The sequence below is a fragment of the Talpa europaea genome (assembly GCF_964194135.1).
Source record: "Talpa europaea genome assembly, chromosome: 6".
Classification (NCBI taxonomy): domain Eukaryota; kingdom Metazoa; phylum Chordata; class Mammalia; order Eulipotyphla; family Talpidae; genus Talpa; species Talpa europaea.
This window is the reverse complement of record NC_140072.1, coordinates 54497575-54513004: the sequence shown is the minus strand read 5'-3', so window position 1 is coordinate 54513004 and position 15430 is coordinate 54497575. Positions and strand designations below refer to the sequence as shown.

Sequence of the window (15430 nt, the reverse complement as noted above, 5' to 3'; positions counted from 1 at the left end):
ATAGAAGGAAACAGGGTTGTTCAGGTTGGAAATGAGTAGAGGAACGCAGATTAAGGTTATTCTTGTATGGAAGAGGGTGTCAATTACTTTGTGTTGAGGGTATGCAGAACTTTTATTAGTGGATAGAAGTTATAAGCACGCAGACTAAACCTGTGTTAGAAAATCAACTGTCTAGTGCACAGCTCTTCCAAGACTGCAGCGCCAACCCCATGCCTGCACGTGTCTGGGTGGAGGCAGGGTGCTGACTGGCAGGGATGTTACAAGGACACCATTATGTGGGAGCTTCTACACTTGGTGGTCTCTTGTTAAAGACTATATAAAATACTGTCAGTTTTTTTTTTTTTTAAAGAATTATTTATGCATACAAGAACTGGGGTACAGGCCAGAGGTATGGGGGATGAGAGGATTCACCAGAGACAGAGTGGGGAGCATTACAGGCAGATTGACTGAAATAACACTGCTGAGGGGAGCAGTGGGCAAGTCAGGAGAGATCTCCTGTGCCATGTGAGTAGCTCCCGGGCTGGGGATTGAACTCATGCTGCAGTGGCTGTGGATAGCTTCATAGACTGCGTCTTAACCCCTTGTGCCACCGGGGAGGCCCTGTGAGGTCTGTTTTTATAGACAACTACTTATAGAAGAAACATCTTTTCTTAGGCTGAATTAAGTTTTTGGTCAAGCCTAGACTTAATCTTTTACCAAGACCTAATCTCAGATCTGGGTTGGAATAGTTTGTGAACTTTCTGTAAACTTCAGCCAAAAATGTATGACTGTGCAGGATTGTGTTTTCTCAGGGAGAGGTCCACGGATTTTAGCAGACTCTCAAGTATTCATGACCTCCAGAAATTTAAGAAGCATCTCTGAATTATCCAGTATGTTAGTGTTGGGGGAGGTACCATGTCCTCTGCCCCTGCTTACATGCAGCCTCCTTGGACTAGCCACTGGGATTGAGAGGGTGGAGCTGGGCGGCCAGGTGAAGGCAGGTAGTCTGAGAGAGGACTCTTGTTCCTGCCGCCCAACTTGTACCTTGGTACTGCTGGGAAGGAGACATGTGGGGAGGCTGATGATGGCAGTCATTATCTTGATGTGGAATCTGTGAGTTGGCTTTGCTTTGGGGAGTGTGGATGGCCAGATCCCGTTAGTGGGTGCAAGTTTGTGGGTCCCGGGGTGCCCCTCGGTAGCATGCTAACAGTAGCCATTAACTATTTAAATTTGGTGGGTGAGTGATACATGTACATATATGAAAGAGTTAAAATGTAACCCTGAAGTTATGTAGGTATGTAAAAACGTGGCTAATTAACAACTGAGAATTTAAATTAATTAAAAATTAAATTCAGTAACTCGGTGGCATTAGCTGTTTTTCACTTGCTCCATAGCCATGTGTGGCTAGTGGCTTGTGTTTTGTAGGGCAGATGCAAGCCCCTTCCACCCTGTGGGAAGTTCTGCTGGACATTGTGCAAGTAGACAGGAGTTTCCCCTGCTGGGTCTCTGAACCCTTCTCTGAAGCCTGTTTCTGGGTTGGGGAAATAGCTGTTTGGGTTGGTTAGCTGTTATGGGAAGGATTTTTTTTTGGGGTTAGGGTCCCTGTCCCCAACTCTAGGTGAGGTGAGGGATGTGGAAGGGGTGCGGGTGGGTTCCAACCCTCCAGGAAGCTCTTTGTTTCTCCCCTGAGGGTATGGGCTTGGGCCCCTTTCATTACCTGCTGGGAGGGAGGAATAACAATAGGAACTGGGTGTGGCTCCTCACCCATGGGCGGGCTCCAAAACTCCCTAGGGGAAAGTGGCCTCACCCACCCTGTAGCCCTGGTGAACCTTAGTCATGTTTCTTACCTGTCCCTAACTTCTGCTTGGACCCTGCCCTGAGTCATTTTTTTTAGATTTATTTTATTTATGCATACAAGAACTGCGTGTAGGCCAGAGGTGTGGGGGGTGAGAGGATTCACCAGAGACAGAGTGGGGAGCAGAACAGGCAAATGGACCGAAATACACTGAGGGGAGCAGCAGGCAAGACAGGAGAGGTCTGCCGAGCCATGTGGGTCAGCTCCCTGGCCGATGATCAAACTTATGCTGCAGTGGCTGCCGATAGCTTTATAGTGCTGAGGCTTAACCCCTATGCCACCAGGGAGGCCCTGTTGCCCTGAGTCTTCTGCTTGGGCCTCTCATCCTGGAGAAGGCAGTCTGGTGACAGCAAGTTGGAAGACCACATCAGGGGTCTCAGGAGTTGTCCCTGACTTACCAGTCCCTCCCCTCAGTTCTTTCCAGGTCAGCTGGCTGTTTCTGGGAGAGGCCTTTAGCATCGTGTGGGCCTCTTCTCGGGTGCGTCTGTGGCCTTGTTGCCTCTCATTTGCATAAGAAATTCTGGGTTTTTGTCACCAAAGAGGGCAAAAAAGAAAGCCAGTGGTCTAATGTGGGGTAACTGGCCAGGCTTTAGGTGGCCACAGGTCTGTGAGTTGCTTGTGTCTTCAGGGGGCACAAGTTCTGTTTCCATGCCCAGACTCTGACCTGTACAAGTTCCAGCTCAGCAGTGCCTACCGTCCTGCATGTTGGGGGGGGGGGGCAGTTAGTGGACAGAATAATGCACCTCCCACTGCTGCTAGAGCTGCAATTCTAGATTGTCCCAATCAAAGAGGAGTTGTGTTAGGGACATTTGCCAGACTGCATATGCCCCATCGACCCCCCCCCCCACCTTCTACCCCCTACCCCTACTTCTCCTGCCAAAGGAAACCTCTGGAAGGCATGTACAGACACTGGGTGAAAAACAAGTAAAAAGGTCTGAATTAGAGTCTGCCCTGCTTTTGTGCCATTCTTGTGGCTCCTCCTGTCTTATTGTCTCTGCTCTTGCTCTGCCCTGACATGGTGAGCTTTGGGTGTCCTGGCTCCCCTGTTGATACTGGGAATTTCCCTGGAGCCCTGGAAGTGAGACTGGATGGCAGACTGCGAGGGCTGGGTCCTGTCTGTATTGTGTTCTTGCTGCAGGGTGGGCCGGGGTGTGGTGGGTAGAGCGGTGGGAACCAGTGGGAGGAGAAGAGGTGGCGCTAGAGGATGAGAAGAGGCACCTTCCTGCAGCGCGTCCTCAGCCCCAGGACTTGCAGTGTCCCCTGTGCCCCGGGGAGGGCGGGGGCAGCGCCTCTTTCTGGCATTGCTTCAGTTTTCAAGAGCAGGATGTCATCTGCTTTAACTTGTGGATCCACAAGTTGCCTTCCCAGCCTCATTTAGTAAATCCCGCCTGGGACTGTCTGTGTGCCCGGCGCCACAGGACCCTGAGCATAAAGGGGAGGGGAGTGGCGTTAACGCCGTCCTTAATGAGCTCCTGGTCTACGGAGAGAGACTAGCATGGAAACAAACAATCACAGCTCACTCTGGAGGGGTTGTAAGGGAGGGACACCTTGAGGGCAGAGACCTGCTTTAGTCACCTTTGGGTCCAGAGATCCCCATGGGGGAAGGGAAGAGAAGGGAAGGGAAAGGAAAGGGAAGGGCAAGTTTGGAGAGCTTCAGTAGTGGTGTGTGAAGGATGATGGGTTTCCAGGAGGAGGCAGGCATCTCCCCTGAACCTGAGGTGTGTAGAGAGGCTCCTCCGATGCTCGTGGCTGGTGACGGGTGTGGATGGATGCAGGCTGCTCGGTGCCTGCCGAGGGTGCTCATGGACCTGTGGGCAGAAGGTAAGACACTTTGTGTTCATTCCTGTTACGTGTCTTCCTCTCGACTGCCCTCAGGTTTCCAAACCATTCAGCATTCCTGTCCTATCTTCTCAAGGACCTTTGTCATTTTGGGGGGGAGGGGGTGCTGGAACATTTGGTGATCCAAGCTATTGAATTTGGGACGGGGAAATTCTGTTGAGGTTTGGAGAGCGTAAGACCTTCCCACAAACATGCAGTTTGTGCGCAGAACCACAGCTTCTACTACCTGTCAGCCTGGAGGGCCAAATACGTTCTTTTGGTTGTTGTGGGAGGTGCATGGGGAGTGGTCGGCGAGTCCTTTCTCCCAGCCTCACTTGGTGCTTGGGCTCAGTCTGGTTCTGCTGCATCTTCAAGGAGGAGCAGCACCTTTTCTTCTGTTGCTGCTGCTGCTACTCCTCTTCCTCCTCCTCAGCTTCTTCCTCCCCGCTATTGCCATTGACACAGACTTCCGCTGCCAAAGCTAATTGTGAGGCCTGATCAGTGAATGAAGGCACAGGCAGTTCCCATGACAACCGCAAAGAGTTTCAAATATAGGGGATGATGTGTCTGTGATGGGCTGCAATTACTTGGGTGGAAATTGATGCGTGGACACCAGGGACTTCAAACATAGGCTCTGAAGGTGGAGGGGGTGTTGGGTTTCTTTGGCAGGATCTTTTGTGTGATGGAGAGGGAAGGAAGGAGGTCACAGACTCCCTCACAGTCTATTCCAAGTACCTTCGGTGTGTGGAATGTTGGGCAGAATCCTGCAGGGACTTTGGAGAGACACAGCTCCAGCTATTCTGGTTGGAGAGACAAGACACAAAGGCAGAGACAAATAGCAGTACGAGTGGCAGATGAGAAACACAGAAGTGCTGTCAGCCGGCAGAGGACTGGGGTAACCCGAGAAGGCTTCCTAGAGGAAATGGGTCTTGAACTGAACTTAAAGCCTTGTGGTGACTGACCTCGCTCAGGACACAGTCATGGCCAGGGAGGAAGAGAATGCCTTCTACCCACTGCCAACTCTAGAGGAGGTAGGTTGGTAAGAAAATCACAAGCTGCACAGAGCAGCTCCAACGGTGTCGCTGTGAGTGAGGGGTTGGCAAGGACCGGAGAAGCTGTTCTTAGCTCTGTGAATGGCTAAGTGTGTCACCTCTCTGTTTCCTAATTTCTCCATCTGTAAAATGGGTGTGAATAATGCCTGTCTTACTGGTTTGTTCTGAAGGCTAAGTCAGGCAGGGTACATTACATTTCAGGTCTGGGGCTTCACATGGGGTTGGGGCTAGGTCGGTGCTGCTGTAGCTCTCTCCACACCTGTGCTGGATAGTCCCCATTCTCCACATGTCTCTGAATCTCTTATCTCCAGTGTATCTCTGTATGTTCTAGCTTCTGGGTATCGTACCTGAGGGTCTTGGTGTTGATATTTTTGTGTGTTCTGAGAGAGAATGAATGCTTTCCTCCCTCCCCCACGGAGACTGAGAGTGTCGTGATGAAAGGTGGGGAGGGAGCCTCAGGAACTTCAAGTACCTCTGGGTCTGTCACTGTGAAGCCCAAAATGTAGAAAAAGGGGCTGACAGAGGGGAGAGTGTCAGCGGAGCATGTGGAGAGTGTCGCTGCTGGAGACAGAGTGGCTCTAGCACTAGCCTCTGTCCCTCCTTGGGGTTCTTGAATTCCAGGTGCTTCACAAAAGGGCAGGAGGTCTGGTGAGTCAGGGATGTGATCAGGTGCATGGTCTCGGGAGCACAGGCTCCTCTAGGTAATCTTCAGGCTGTTGGTAGAGTGGGGTGGGGTGGGGAGGGTAGCACAGGGGTGGTGCTAGGCCCAGCAGAGTTAGGGGGACTTCTGCAGCCTGGTGAGGATGATGTGTCCTAGTTGAACAAGGCTGGGGCTAAGCTGCAGTTCAGTTGTGAAAGGTCCTGCCCTCCTGGGTGTCCTTCCAGTCCTTGGGAACTGCGGAGAGAAGGCTGACCAGGAGAGCGGCATCAGAATCTGAGTACCCCCCGCCCATCCCACCTTTCCTGTGTGGAAACTGAGCTCAGCACATTCCAGCTCTGCGTAGCACCTAGTGGAGTGGGGAGGCAGGGCCCCGCCCACGTGGGGAAGACCGCTGTATAAATAACTAACTCTGCTTGGTTGTGACTGGCGCTCTGGAAGAGGCCAGAGCTCCTCCGCGAGGCCCTCAGAGGAGCGCGTGGTGTTCACGGGCTTGATGAGCTGGGAAACTGGCAGAGGGAGGTGAGGTTGCACCATGTTAGCGTCACAGGGGTGGACGTGTGTGTGTGTGTGTGTGTGTTGGGGGTGCAAGGTGGGGTGGAGGAGTGGGGTTGGTGGTATCCTGGCAAGATGCAGCATTGGGGGTCTCCAAGGCATGAAAGTCTCTATTCTGAAACTTATACCTTAAAGGGATGTGGTTGGGTTCAAGTACCCCAACCTTTTCCCCTGGGGTGGGCAGATAGGAGAGCCTAGAGAACTGGAATGAGAAAGGTCTGGATTGGAATTCTAGCCCCCCACTGCCCAGCTGTGTGTTGACGGCCAAGTAACCTGGCATCTCTAAGTCCGCTCCTGGTAAGAGACAAGGTTGTGTGTGGAGTAAGTCAAGTGAGATGCTCCCACAGGCAGCATGGCTGGCACAGGGCCTGGTGTGTAGCAGGGGCTGGATAAACTGTGGCAGTCAGAAGCAGCAGCAGTATTAGTTGCTACTGTCTAAGCCATGTTAGTCACTTTTCCAGCAGCAGACTCTGTGGGTGGGGCAGGGGTTTGGGCGGGGGGGGTGGGCACCAGGATAAAGGAGGGACTCTACTTGTGGGGGCACAAGTAGAACCAAAGGGTGTAGAAACCCAGTTTCCCATGGTGAGCCACTGCTCGGGACACTGGTCCTTGCCCTGCCTTGTGAGGAGCCCTGCCCTGGGGAGGAGCCCAGCAGGGCCGCCCTTTGTCCTCAAGGGTGAGGCACGTGCGGGCCCTTGTGCCTCCTGGAGCCTTCTCACCAGAAGCCTGCTTTGCTCATCCCAGTCTGGGTTCCCTCTTGGGGTGCCAGGGAGAAGGAAGCAGTTGGACATCTGTAGTGGAGCATGTCGCTGGAACTGGGGCCCTTGTGCATCATCGTAACGGTCCTGTGAGTAGACACTTGTACCTCAGCTTCTTGGTCTGTAAGAATGAGGAGGAGCACAGAGTGAGCTCTTCCAGAAGTTTGGAGTGAGGGCGCAAGTGGCACCTGACAGGGTGGCAGGCTCTGCTGCATTTCTCCACAGAATCCTGACAGCTGTGTATGGGGTAGTTGCATTGTAGTTCCATTTTGCAGATGAGCAAAGAGGGACGCTAAGAGGGAAGGGAGCTACAGCTAGGTAGTGGTGGCGGCAGGACCTGAACCCAGGTATGTGAGCTATGAAAGTTCCCTTCTTGGGGGGTAGAAACTGGGGTGTTCTCTACCAGGAGGGCGTGGGGCAGAGCCCAGGAGTGAATTGCAGCACCTCTTCCCTCTGTGTTCTTTCTTGTCCTTGCCTTCAGTCTCCTGGTTATGCAGCCCTCAAAGACTTAGTGTCTGGGAACTGGAGGTCAGAGCTCTTAGGATCCAGGCACCTTCCCTCCTTAACCTCTCCAAGGACAGGAGGCTCAGAGGTCTGGGGGGCCTGCCTCCTAGGAGAGGAGAAAGCATTGCAGAGTGGGGAGTAGGGGAGGCTCTCTGGATGTGGTGGGATCTGTTCAGACACCAGGGATCAGTGACCCTGGGGTGAGGTGTGGGTGCCTGTGTGCATGAGGGGGTTGAGGTGGGCTCTGTGAGGCATCGAGCCACAGGGGGAGAATGTGGGCTTCAAGAAGAAACCTATTTTCTGAGGTGGAGGGAGATTGGAATAGGACTGCATAATAGTTCAGAGTCAGTCTTCAGAGTCAGAGGGATCTGGCATGGAATCCCGGCTCTGCGTTTTCTAGCTGTGTCACCTCAGGCAAATTAGTTAGCCTGCCTGCCTCCCTTTCTCCGTCTGCAGAATGGGGTAAGAGTTCACACTGCCTAGGCTTTTTTTTTTACCCCCCTCTTTGAAGATGGCAAGGTTATGGCTCCTCATACCCCTGTCATAGTGCCTGGCACTGCCCTGGCTGCTGCTGGCATGCGGCAGTTTGCTGGTATCCTGGGGATAGAGTTAGGGGAATCCCTCCAGGGTGTGCCCCACCCCAAGCCCGTCTATCCTCTTTGACCCCCGAGACGCAGACGGTGACATCTGGGTGTTACCTTGGGGTCTCCTCACCAGGAGGCCGGGGGCCCGGGGATCCCCTGCCCCCGCTGCCGGGGAGCGGTAGCGGGCCTGGGCGGCCGCCAGCGCGACTCTGCAGCACCCTTGGCGGCGCCCCTGCCTCCCGGCTGGGCAGGTCCAGCCCTGGCGGCCCTGCCCCCGCCCGGCCGGCCGCGGGGATTGGCTGGCGAGCGCGCCGCCCCCTCCACACCAGCCTGGCGGCGGGGAGGGGAGCCCAGCCGGCAGCTGGCCCCGCCGCCTCTGCAGTGCCGCCCTCCGCGCGCTCGGCCGGGATAATGGGAGGCCCGCCGGCCGGGGCCCCGGGGGAGGCCGGCCGAGGTAGAGGGGCAGGGCGCGGGGGGATGCGCCGGGGCTGACGCAGGGGGAAGGGCCGTGTCCTCGCGGGTCTCGGGAGGGTGGAAGAAGGAGAAATGAAAACAAAAACACACGGGAAGGCGAGCGCGCCCGTCCGCCGGAGTCTGGGCCGCAGCTGGAGAGGAAGATGGTGCCTGCTGTCCTTTCTTCCCCAGGCCCCCTCCGGCGCGCTCGCCCCGTCCCCTGCAGTGAGGCTGGGGGTGCAGCAGGAGGACTTTGCTGCTTTCCGGGTGTCCGCCCGGCTGATCAGCCTCTGTGGCTCTTCTTTTGCAGGTGGAAATAAAGGCTGGTGAAGGACCCGGGCCGTGGGGACAAGGGGCTGCTGCTGTCAAGGTACCTTGTGTGTGTGTGTGTGTGTGTGTGTGTGCGCGTGTGCGCGCGCGCGCGTGTGTGGTGTGGAGTGAAACGTTCGGCTGGGTTGGATGAAGATAAAGGGTCTCCTCTGGTGATCCCTTAATCTCTCACTATGTGTGTAGCAGCAGCTGAGGGGGAGGGGCGGCGGGGGTGTGGGCGGCCAATGAATTCTCAGGCCTGTGTGGGTTTTGTTTGGATTCTTTTTGCTTTCTCAGCTGGATGGTTTGGGTGCAGTTGGGGTTGGGTTTGTTGAACTGTTTTTTTTTTTTTTTTTTTTTTTTAAGGCATGCAGCCCACTCCCCACCCTTGCCTCTGGAAATCTCCCTGGCACTGTTGGTTAGCATCCAATCTGCAGAAATCCCTGAAGGGGGGGGGGCGGTGGGGGTAAGAGGGAGGGGGAATTGAAGCTGAGTCTGAAGCTGATAGGGTGTCATTAGTCATGCTGCTGTCACCATGGAGATGGCTGGAAAGGAGAGGAGGTGGTGGGGGTGAGGATATTTTGGGTAGGGTGGGGGCTGATGCAACATCATGACTGGGAATCCGGCGGCGGGCTGGCGGGCGGACGGCTGATGTTACTCTGTGCGGCTTGGTGTCTGGGGGACTGGAAAGGGAATGTTCCCAGGCGCGTGGGAAGTGAGGAAGGGGGCACTGAGCTGCTCCAGGTGGTTGTCTGAGGGCTGGGGCTGGGGTATTTGGGGCAGGCAGGGGAGAGTCTGCCCTAGTATCAACCATGACTAGGAAAAGCAGTGTTCCTCCCAGGCTGGCAAGGACGGGCACGGGTAGGTTTCCTTGGGCTTTACCGGTTTTCAGGACTGGGGACCCACCATGAGTTTGGGATTACTCAGCAGTATCCTCTGTTGGCCCAGGGCGGAGAAAACAGAGCGGCAGGCAGCTCCTTGTGGCTGCCTTTCAAGTCAGCAGCAGAGAGGCAAGGGAAGGGGTGTGGGGACAGGTGGGCAGAGGCAGTACGGGCTGGAACTTCTCCTAGAGGGAGGGAGCCCAGTCCTGCCCCTGCCTCAGCCACACCTTCCCCTCCAGCCCCTGGAGCCTGTGGGGAGCTGGGGAATCTGGTTGCTTAGGTAGCAGATGGGTGAGGTGCTCCTGTCCCCAGACACTCTAAGTCTTTCCTCCCTGGAAATCCTCCTCCGACTTCCTGGGAAAGCTGTGTGAAGTGGCACCCTCTGCCTCTCTGCCTGAGTGGGGACCCCGGCAGGGAGGGGCTCTGCTTTCCCATGTGGGATGGGGGCTCCTGGGTAAGGCTGTAGGGTGGTTCCCTGGCCTTCTTCCAAGGACCAAGGAAGTGCTTGGCGGAAGGCAAGAAGATTGCTTCTGGAGCAGCTTTGGGGGGAAGGAGAGGGGCCAGGTGGCATCAGCTCCCCTGGGGAGTTGGGCATGCCTTGGGGAGGCTGGGTTTAGTGGGAGATCACCTAGGATGACAGTGTGGGAGGCCCCTGAGGCAAGCAGAGGGTGGTTGATACTGGCAGTGCTGTGGGCAGGGGGGGAATGGGGAGAGCCCTGAGCTCACTTCACGATCCTCTCTGGAGCAGAACCCTCGGGTTCCACCTCCACTTCCTCTGGCCTCCCACTACTGACTGGGGAGCTGTAATCACCGGGTGCTGTTGAGGGCTGTGGGCATGGAGATCACGAGTGCACCTGTTCTGCCCCCCACCATGGGGAAAGCAGGACGAAGGGACTGGAAGAGGACAGATGGGCCTAGGGAGGGGGCAGCTTCCTCCCTCTGTGTCTCTGGCCTTGTCCACCAGAGCTTCCCGTTCTGCTGGGAGGAAGGGCTGTTGGCAGGTTTGTTTACTCCCCAAAGCACCCCCTCCTGCCCGGTGATGGCTTCCCTGCAGCTCTTTCCAAGTGTGTTCTGTTTCTCCCTGCTGCATTCCGTTGGCCTGTAGTCCTGCTGGAGGCTCTCTGTCTAACACCTCCACCCTTGCTTGTGTGGGCACATGGCAGGGGCTTCTTGAAAAACAGAGGAACCCCTTCAAACACATCTTCCTTCCCCCCTCCCACCCCCCCTCCCCACCGCCTCTGCCCCAGAGCAGGGCTTGGGCTGCCTGTGTTTTTAAAACTCTGAGGATGTGTCTGTGCTTGTTTTTATTGTTGAGTTGTCTGTCTGAGAATCATAGCTTCCTCTTGGTGTGGCTTGGGCACTGCCAGCAAGCACTCCGATCTGAGGCCCCCCTTCTTCCTGCACCACCTTCTCCCTCCCCACCCCCGACTTGTCATTTTACTGTCTAGTGTGTTACATGTCTGCCTGTGGTATCCCAGGGAGCATGCCGTAGCACACACTGTTGCCTCCACCTCCTTCTTGGCAGCCTGTACAGGAGCGAGTGCCCAGTGCCCAGAGCACTAGGCTGTCCTGCTTTTGGGTTCCCACACTGCTCCCACGCTCTGCCCCATGGGAACCCTTCCTCTGGCTGAGGATGTCTGGAAACTATTTTGGGACTGTGCCCAGGGTCTCTGCCTTCTGTCTTTCCTTTTGACCACTGCAGAAATGCCTCTTTTTCGAGGATCTGTGGTCCTTGACTTTCCACACAACATGAACTCATTCCTACTTGTCCTCTTTTGCTTACACCACCTCTCCAGTCTCTTAGGGCCCAACAGGAACTCTTTCCATCTGAGGTGCACTCATAAGCAGTAATGAACTTGGAAGATAGGGAAACAGGTGCGCGTGTTGGCCTAGAGTGGGAAGGGAACCAACCAAGAGCATTTCAGAACTGAGCGGAGGATGAGCGAGAGAGGGCTTACCCAGTGCGTATTGCGAACTGGAGTTAGAGTCCCAGAGCACAGCTCTACCTCCTTGGTGACCCAACTGCTTGTGAATGTCTTGCACAATACAGATATGTGAATGAGCTGAAGTTGAGCCTTCCTGTCCATCATGGTGCCTGCAGGGATCACTGTGATGGCGCCTGGAACCCTCTTGCTGGGCTCCCTCCACCTGTAGTTGGACATTTCTTTTAGAGAGAGTCTTTGTGGTCTTGCCAGGTCCTCTCCCAAACCCCCAAGACTGTAGCAAATGGTTTGGGTGGCTAGGGGGTGGGGGCAGGGAGTTGGGAGGACTTTGGTTTAGCTCAGCAGCTGGGTTTTCCAGTTCTTTCAAGTTCTCTTTTTCCCACCTCTGACCTCTCCAGTTTTTGGCTGGTTTCCACTAACACTCTGGCATCTGGCAGTCAGCTGAAGACTGTCCCTTCTTCCCACCATCTCTGTAGCTTCTGAGGAGGAGATGGTTTCCTGGTGAATTAGTTTAGGAAACCTTAAGGCAAATGCAGGACAAGATGGCTCAGTCCATTTAATTTCTAGAGACTATCCTGCTGTCCAGGACTGTGACCCCATCCCCACTCACTTTATCTTCTTTCTTCTGCCCTTTGCCTTGCACTGTTTGCTGAGCTGTGTTTCAAGTATAGTACTAGGTCCTGAAAAATAAGAGAAATCATTATTATTTGGCTTTCACACAACTATTGCAAGTAAGAGACATTAAATGACCTGAAATCATCACTCTGAGTGGGAGAAGCAGCACCGACAGTGTTTGTGTTTTTTACGGTCAACTCTTTTCCATCTTTGTGTCTGGGCTGTGAACTTGAGTGTGGCAGACGAGACCCCTTTACCCCTCCCCAGCTGTGTCTAGCTCTTTACTTTGCTTTCATCACTGGCTCAGATGACCTCCAGACACTTCAAAGGATGAATCAACATACCAACCTTATCTCAATAAATTAGGATTCCTGGGATTAGGGAAGAGGGGTCAGAAATGGACTAGTTGGGAAGAGAGCTTTATACTGAAAGGAAGATGTTGGCTTTAGACATGTTGGGTTGAGATTCAGGTAAAGCTGGATGGAAATACCATCCTATGCAACTTACCTTGAACTCGAAATTGCCTTCTCATTAGGAGTGGGGGTACTGCAGCCCTCTTTCTGGGGCCTCCCACGAGGCCATTGACAAGAGGAAAGCAAGAAGTGCATTTGTCCAGTTTCTTTTCCTCCCAGTTCTGCTTTTACTGATGGGTTGTGTGATCAGTACTGGGGAGGTCACTTAATGTCCCTGGACTTTAGTTTTTTTCTGTAGAATAAAGAGGTTGCCTTGTGAAGTCAGTCTTTCTCAAACTGAATACGGGGAGGGGCCAATTTCCTGTTTTTCTTAATTTCCAAAGTGTCACACCAAAACACGGTCCTACTTTGTACAACTAGTTCACAGCTTGTGCCATGCCTGGCTCGCCTAGGGAATTCAGCGCCATCCTGACTGGTCTGTGAGCCACTTGACAACACTAGTACAGGGAATGTGCTCTTAGACATTGGCTTCTGTATTTATGTTGGGGTGGACTGGTGTGAAGCAGTTCATGGGTGCTACCATGAACAACATTGCTTTTTTTTTTATTTAATATTTATGTATATATACAAGAGCTGGGGTACAGGCCAGGGGTGAGAGGATTCACCAGAGACAGAGTGGGGAACAGAACAGGCAGACTGACTGAAACACACTGCCGAGGGGAGCAGCAGGTGAGACAGGAGAGGTCTGCTGCACCATGTGGGTAGCTCCCTGGCCGTCTGGGGATCAAACTCAGAGGCTGCGGATTGCTTAATAGTGCTGTGCTTATGTGCTGTGCTCCCCTTGCACTAGCAGGGAGGCCCCAACAGTGCTTTTGGATAGCTAGGTGAGCATGGGAGCTCTGTAAGACCCTCCTCCTCTCTCTGGACGTGACTTGCCCTCTCTTTTGCACTCTCCACCTTGGGGACAGAGCTGCTACCTGGAAGAGAAGAGATCTTTCTCTCCCAGAGATTCTCTCAAAGATTGACTTGGTATCTCAGCTTCTATAGATAAGGATGCCTCCTGTCTGCCCTTTCATCTCTGCAAGTCTCAGATTCCATGGATGAATGTCAGAACCTGCAGGGCCCCCGGAGGGATGGATATGGAAGGGGGTGGGTAGAGAGAGAGACATAGGTGGACCTGAGTCCTGCAAGACACTAAAGTTCTCTAGCTTTACGCAGGGCGTCTTGAATTTTGAACTTTTCCATTTGGTGGCTCTTAGGTAATCTAGCTATATAGCCCTTTTTCTGTGGGGCCTGATCACAAACACCATCCTGATTTCTATAAGGCAGCCTTTTTCATTGCACGAGTTTGGGCATATCCTTTCTACTTTAGCCTAACTTCCTCCCACACACACGCTGCAAAGTTGTTTTGTTTTTTTTTTTTCTGCTGAGAATCTTTGGCCTTTTAGTTTAAAATGCTAAAGGTTACATCAAAGAGTAGACATACTGATGGCCTTTACCCCTGACACCTCACTGCAGAGGAGAATGAGAAAGGGGCTAAGGGGTAGGTACTGTTGTCAGTCTTACCACCAAAATATTCCTAAAGAGGCAAACATCCCAAGGACAGTAAGGTTAGGTAGGGTCTGAGCAAATCCTGGTTACCTCTGTGGCCTGGAACTCTTATGCCCTTGGTGCTTAAGTAATTGGATTTCTCAACCCCGCCTCCAAGCATTTTTCATGTGTAATCCTAACCTCATGGGCTTTGCAAAGGAAACAAAGACATTGAAAGGGTTTGCAACTTGTCTCTGACAAGTTGCTCCTAAACTCCATGCCCTGTTGACTGAGTTTTCCTGCTCTGCCCCTCAGCAGCATCTACCCACTCCCCCTCATACGCACTCACACATACACCCCACCCCGACACAGAAGACCTTCCTCAGTCTTTTGGCCATGTTCCCTAGCTCTGCTAAGTAAAGGGAATCATTTCCTGCCCGTCCACCTTCTGTACAGTAGAAAGTTTCCATCTCTGATTCCTGCTGGCCACTCTGCAGATGGTGGAGAGAACCAGGGAGGCCAGTAACTCCTGACAGAAGCAGGATCCTGGAAGCCAAGAGCCTTACCTGGTTCCCCAGACATGGTCTCTATTTTATCTTCTCTCTGAGTGTGACCCCTGAGCCAGGACATTTCTCTGCTGGCTTGAACAAGTTCAGGCTGGGTGCAGAGGGCTCCCCCCACTACAGCAGTCTCTGCTGGAGCCAGAGAGGGACGACTCTGCCTTCACCACTGAAATCTTTGCTGCTCTGTACCCTGAGCTCTAGGAGGAATACAGAAATGGGTTTCCAGGGGAGCTCTGGAAGCTGTGCCCAAGAGATGCCCATGAAGCTTTTTTCCTGGCCCTGCGGATCCCTCCACTTCCCTACTGACTTCCCCATTCTACCCTTCATGGCCTCAGCCCATCTCCACTCTCATACCTCTTGCCTGCAGCTCAGCCCTAAGTTCTAGACTAAGCAGAGAGGGCCTCTGGGGATGCTGCTTTCTGGAGTGTGAACTTGTATCACAGTGGTCTAGGAGCTTGTAGAATGCTGTTTGGGGCTGCCTGGCCAGCTAAGATAGCCATCTGCTGGGGTCAGACCCGTGGGTTCCTGTTGTACAGTTGGGTGGAGAGGATGCAGGATCAGGGTGACTTGCGGGCCCCAGAGGTTAGCGGTGGAAATTCTGGGCAGGCGGACCATGTGGCATCTTCCTCCTCACAAGCCCTGCCACTTGTCCGAGCCTGCTCCTACCTGATGATTGAGTTACACCCTGACCTTTGCCTTGTGGCTGGCCTTCCCACCATTATTTCTCCTTGGTTTCCTGTTTTCCAGCTGTGGGTTCCCAGTGGTGTCATTTGGACCCTGGGTAGTAGTTAGGGCTTAGCTGTGGGGTTGTGTGGTTGGAGTGGTATGTCTTAAGGCTGTCCTGGCAAGTGGTCCAGAGCAGCCTGAACACCCCTGACTGGGAGCCAGAGTTCAGGGTTCTGTGGCCAGCTAGGGGATGCCCTTCTCCCCCACTTTCCAGAGCTTTCCTCCTCAAGGTGG

The 15430-nt window shown here is 53.7% G+C and overlaps 1 protein-coding gene across 1 annotated transcript in view; it reads left to right on the top strand.

Annotated features, from left to right (window-relative positions):
- The window catches only part of TET3 (tet methylcytosine dioxygenase 3), a gene marked incomplete at both ends in the record, with an annotated part of 87910 nt that overhangs the window by 5910 nt on the left and 66570 nt on the right, over positions 1-15430 (top strand). Inside the window, one exon of the mRNA XM_084235202.1 lies at positions 8527-8586. Within this exon, the coding sequence (XP_084091328.1) occupies positions 8527-8586 (60 nt within the window). The remainder of the gene's footprint in view (positions 1-8526; positions 8587-15430) is intronic.